General features: G+C 38.4%; 1 protein-coding gene across 1 annotated transcript; it reads right to left on the bottom strand.

The window, feature by feature from the left end:
* Positions 1–894: 894 nt before the first annotated feature.
* Positions 895–5,399, bottom strand: LOC308322165 (signal-transducing adaptor protein 1-like; the record flags this gene model as incomplete). The annotated part of the gene is made up of 10 exons (XM_080773358.1): positions 895–944; positions 1,118–1,303; positions 1,505–1,604; positions 1,852–1,921; positions 2,346–2,477; positions 2,791–2,972; positions 3,400–3,456; positions 4,022–4,138; positions 5,121–5,192; positions 5,298–5,399. The coding sequence occupies 10 exons, from the start codon at positions 5,397–5,399 to the stop codon at positions 895–897; spliced, it is 1,068 nt and encodes a 355-aa protein (XP_080629484.1).
* Positions 5,400–5,836: the final 437 nt, after the last annotated feature.

The raw sequence follows: 5,836 nt of genomic DNA, 5'->3' as shown, positions 1-5,836 counted from the left end.
TGCTCATCCAGAATTCTATCCTCAGAGATGCTATGAGTGATCTGGCTCTGCATTTCCTCAACAAAATGAAGAAAATTGTTGCAAGAAACAAACAAACAAACAAAACATGTTTATATTACTCCTAAACAAAATAATTTGAATACTAGACTAATATCGAGACTGTGACAATAATCTGTCACAATGTTGGTCTGATGGTGAGGGCTCAACATTTATGCTTGTTTTCTGTCAACATTTCAAAAGAAATAAAATGCTAACCAATATCCTCATCTGAAACACTGCAATTATATTTATTGATTTAATTGTGATGCCTGTTACTACTGTGACTGATAACAATATGTGTAGTAGTAGAAAATAAATCTATTTGAAATGTAAGCCCAAGTAAATATTTAAAACAATTACTATTGTAATAGGTGACCAGTACAAAAAATCAGAACCAGCATGAACCAAAATAGCAAGCTTATTAAGGAAACTATTAAGGGTTGAGCAATTGATCTGAACTTGCACATGGCCATTGACCATTATGTGAGATTCAGAGGTCGGGCTATGGGTTCAGACTGTTATAATTACAGCCCTACAGCTCTCTAGTCGCTGGCTATAGTCACACACACAGAATGGCAGAACAGGCTGACACTACAAACTTATAAAGGACTTTCATTTAGGGCCTCTGCCCAGTGTCCACACAGCATTTTAAGAGCTTTGGTTGCTTTGCATATCTTCATGGTACTTGCACTTTACTGTGTAATGTTTTAATTATATTTTATGGTGACTGCCTGCAATCTGGTCTATATATTAATCCCCGTCAGTGTATAATTTTTGCCTTCGTTTCTGTAGAGCGTCCCGGAGTTCATCTTCCATTTTAGCTGGCTGTCGGCCTAGATGGAGAAAGATACACCGTTATCGCTGATCTCTGCACAACACTTCATAGCGGGAGCTGGCGAAAACTTCTGGGAACTCACATTACACAACACTTAACAACCTTTCACACTTTCACATGTACTGTAACGCTGAGTTCAGGCAGATTTACAGTATTGATGTTGAAATATGTTTTCTATGCCTAATGCACACCAAGGTGGCGCACACAGAGTCATCTCACTTTGGCTTGTCACAATTTACACACCTTGCTTAAGTTGCTTTGCGTCGTCATCAGGCACCAAATATAAATTCTCTGCTGCCTCGGTGGTAGAGGAATGAGCATGCTTGTCCTCTATTGTTTTCTTGTGGACCATGGGGGACACTTTAGCCCGGGGGACTATTTTGGGTGTCATCGAGGTGGGGGTAGCGCTTTCTGGTGCAGGTGTCCACTCTGTTAAATAATACAAACATATTATGCTTGCACACATTGCTTTGCTGGGAATGACTCTAGAGGAGAATATTCTAGCTGTATACCTCAGCTAGATCATTCTTGGCTTGATGTCTGTGTGTGAATTAATGATTAGTTACAGTACATATCAGTAAGCCACAGAACATTAGAACTGATTTGTGATGCTGGTACTACCGTGCTCACCAATGCGTGTATCGTATTGTGAGCTTATGTAGGGTACAAGATGATGCTCCGTCTTTTCAATGAAGTATTTAATCACTGCACTCAAGGATGGTACAGTTACCTACAGGAGCACAACAACTGAAAGTGAGTAAGGAAAACAGAATTCAGCAAAAGGTTTAGTCTAATGGCTGAATGTACAGTATTTTCTGCAACGGCCCTTGCACCAGTAAGACCTGTACGTCTACAGTATGTACTTTGTCCTTTGTTTTGTGTGCAGTGCTAAATTGCTTAGTGTTAAATGGTCATTGGACTACAATTCAAAACACATTGTTTGTCCTGAAAAAAAGGTCTCAGAAGAAGGGACTTACTGGTGTATCCAGCTCAATGACAAAACCCTTGTCAACTGTGGTCAATTTATAATTCTTCATGACATTCCCACTGAAACAAAATGAAGAGGGCTATTATCAGAAAACTGGCTGCTGACATGAGCTTTTAAGAAATGCAACACATAGGCTTTGATAATGCAAATGGCATAAGATTTTTTCAAGTCAATGTGTGGCCTGTTTTTAAAGGAAGGCTTTTGGTAACTCTGATTAGATACCAAGTGATTGACTAGGCTATCTAGCTGTTTTATGTCATAGAGCAGTAGACCATAACTCATAGCTATGGTTGACCTCTGACAGTGATTATTTAATTTCCTTGTTTTCCTGGTATTGTTTTATAAGTATTTATGTATGGATTGTCTAAACCCGTTACAAAATAAGAAATAAATTAAAAATATATAACATTTTAAACTTCTGCCCACAACAGCGATATGCAAGGTGATGTGATTAAGGGTAGGGAGAGATATGCAGAGTCAGACCTGGGGCCGGCTTGTCTGAATGTGAGGGCATAATTTTTGCCTTGGGCGGAGGGCCGGAGTATGATGCTGCCATTCTCTGGATGCTTCACCAACATTTGCTCTGCCTCCTGGCGAGTAAGACTGTAGAAACACCTGCAGGGAGGATAGAGGAGTGTAATCCGCTGTTACCATCGATCGGAGGTACTAGATAATGTATGCAAAACAAATGTTTCATTTGAAAGGACAAATCTGTCCAAGCACCTAAGTCATGAACATCAAAAGAACCAACATATTAGATTTAAAGGTAAAATGTTTAGATGGAAAGCCGGAGACAACAAAGGGAAAAGACAGGTTGTGAGAAGGAGAAGTGAAGTTCTATGAACATGTCAAAGAAATGAGAGAGGGTGATGTCAAGATGGGAGAGAAGAGAAGGAACATTGTTTGAGCAGCAGATGGTAATACTCACGAAGGCATCCCAGAGTCTTGGGGTGAAAGAGCAGAAGTGGAAGAAGAGGATAGGAAAGTAGGACGGGGTGGGAGAGTTGGACGAGCTGGCAGGTCGGCTTGTCTCTTCTTCTCTTCATTCAGAACTTCCTCCAGCTTCACTATCTGGCCTGGGAGCAGCTGTAGCTGACTGGGAATCTCCTTCTGCAGGGCAGCAGAGAGTTTGTCACTGATGTGCAGCAATGCACAATGTTGTCTTTATTATATTGACTTTGTATCCTTATAATCACTAGTCTAATCGTTTTATGATCAAAACATTTTGAATTATTAAACCATGAAATCCTTATCTGCAACTCTGACTGGATTCATAAGTGTTGAAGTAAGTAGTTGTAAATAACGACTTGACAAATATGTTAGGGTGTACTTTTGTGATTTTGCAATGACATGCCACCGTCTTGTGTTCAGCTAGAGTTAGTTCGTTTTCTGCCTCTGATGTTGGTGCAGACCAGCTGGGTACACGGATAAATAGGGGGTATTTAAGCGCCCTTGTTTTGAATTACATTTATGGTTGTATAACAAGTTTGGAAATGAGATTACTTATCTCCAACTACTGCTAACTAACTACACTTACTTTAGCCACGGTCAAGATGAATCCCCTCCACTCCTCTGCTCTATCAGGGTTTTCTATCTGTACAAACACACAAGAGTCAAGACACAAATGATTCAGGTGATGCTGTGTTGGTGCTGTTAACCTCATTTGAAGTGAAAGGTTAACAGCAGCTTAGCAGTTACAAAGTTAAAAACAAGGAATTAATAGTATCACAAATCGGCCCTGTCCCCCAAAATTGGGGAACTGAGAACTGGAGAACTGAGGAGTAGGTTAGGACAGTCGTTGTCCCCCTGCCCCCCCGCTATAAAAAGGGCAAAGAAATACATTTCTAAATTATGATGATACTTTGTGAGCTTGTAGATCAGCTACTTTTGAATAGCCGAAGTATAAAATAGTGGTTAAACTGATGCTACATTAACACATTTTCCTGGAACCCCATCAAGGACCCCACTTTGAGAACCACTGGGTTAAGGGAGATTTATTTTATAATGATAATGTCTTGCATTGCATTTATCACTAATCTTTGAAGCAAGATGATTTGGTGCTTTATTATTTTCAACTGAGATTGAAGTGAAGTTGAATTGGTGCATTGTTTGAGGAACATGAACTAGCGACTGAGACTGGACCATGGAGTTGAACACACCTTTAGCTGAACTTCGTTCTTCTGCAGGGTCATAGTGAAGATGACAGCTGTCTTCTGTTTGTATGGTAATACTAATGGCATACACTTAAATGTCTGCAAGTCCAGCGTCTCAGCATACTGACAAAAAAGAAAAGTGATCAACAGTGTTGGGGAAGTTACTTTCAAAATGTAGCACAGTACCATGTTATTTACTCAATTAAAATGTAATTACAATATTGCCTTCTTGTGTCAAGTAATGCATTATATCTATATGACTTACATTACATTATATTACGTCAAATGAAGCATGAATGTAAAGGTTTAATATTAAGCTGAAGAGGGTAGGCTAAATGTAATAGAGAAAAATGGCAACAATGTTATTGATACTAACATATTTTAGCCAATTCCAATGTTATGATAAATCATAGGATGAAACACTCAGCAACTCAAAAGCTGCAGCACCCTCTACTGATGTGGGGTATAATATTGAAAATCTAACTGTATTGTCAGGAATTGTTAGAAGAACAAGAGAAGAGTACAGTTTCTGAAAGTCACTTGACAAAGTAATTGTAAAAATGTTACACAATTTGTAAGAAATTATCTGTTATAGCCTATTATTGTCTTACTTATGCAAGTAATATTGTTACTGTACATCATTTGTCACTTTTTTGTGCATTTTTCTTAAAAGAGAAAGAAAGTATTCAGGTTCTCTCCATATCTGGTACATGATAGCACTGATAAATTGTTTGAAAAGGTGCCTCTATTGAACTGCTATAACATAAAGTGTTTCATGTCCTCAATTTGACCTACAGTACAGTAATAGTATACCTTTTCCCCCTCGTTGTTTTATCTCTCCTCATTCCATACATGAATAAATATAGAATTTCCACCCTAGTCACAGACAGTATGCAGTACATACAAAACTGTACATTTCAATAATAATAATGTTGAAATAGAGATGACTAGGCTACATCCTCATTAGTCTTACTATTTTGTAAGCAAATTAATTCAGACCACTAATAACTTTAATACGAATCAATTTTAATACACCATGGTGGCACTGTGAAATATTACTTTTGCTATCCTGAGTATTTAGAATTGGATACAGAAGGTAACTTACTGTTACTTCGGTGTCATTAGTGTACAGAAAGATTGTGCATCCACGGAGCTCTGCGTAATACTTCTTGAAGTCCTGAAAATCAGAGCCATGCAAGAGTAAAGCATTTACAGGTTTTTTGATGCAGCCATCATTAGAAACTAGAACACATTTTCTATTTGAAACATATTTTGTCCTCACCTTCTCTCCATTGTATTTCATCTGCAAATGTCCAGAATAGTAGAGAGGTAGGGCCGTTATGGTTTCCCTTCTCTTGTGAATCATTCTTTGGGGCACAGACATTATCCAACACGTGGTCTGATGATTGTTATTATGTTTAGTCTGGCCCGGTTGAGTTAAGGTCAAATCTCTTTTGCTCCACTTTGTCTTGGTTCAGTTTATTTCAATCTGCTCCATCCACAGGATGATCCAGTCTTTTATGATCCTAATTGCACTTGTATTTGGATTGTAGGCTACCCTGAATATTAAATGAAATGTTTCACTCTGTTGAAACTCTACAAAAAAACAATTTTCTAAAGCTCTCTGTGCAGCAGTGAACCTTGTCTTCACCCTAACCTCTTCTTCCTTGTAGCTGAGAATGAGGAAATGCAGTGATTTACAGAGAGGGAAAGCAGAAAGTTGGATAAGAAGATTTTGAACTTTGCACCTGCAACATGCAATAAATGCATGAGTAGCCTATCTTGTGTATTCAATCACACATACATCTGAATAACTTCATT

Source organism: Protomyctophum bolini, assembly GCF_963924005.1.
Source record: "Protomyctophum bolini genome assembly, chromosome: 10".
Classification (NCBI taxonomy): Eukaryota; Metazoa; Chordata; class Actinopteri; order Myctophiformes; family Myctophidae; genus Protomyctophum; species Protomyctophum bolini.
The sequence above is the reverse complement of the archived record's forward strand: the minus strand, read 5'-3'. Positions and strand labels throughout refer to the sequence as shown.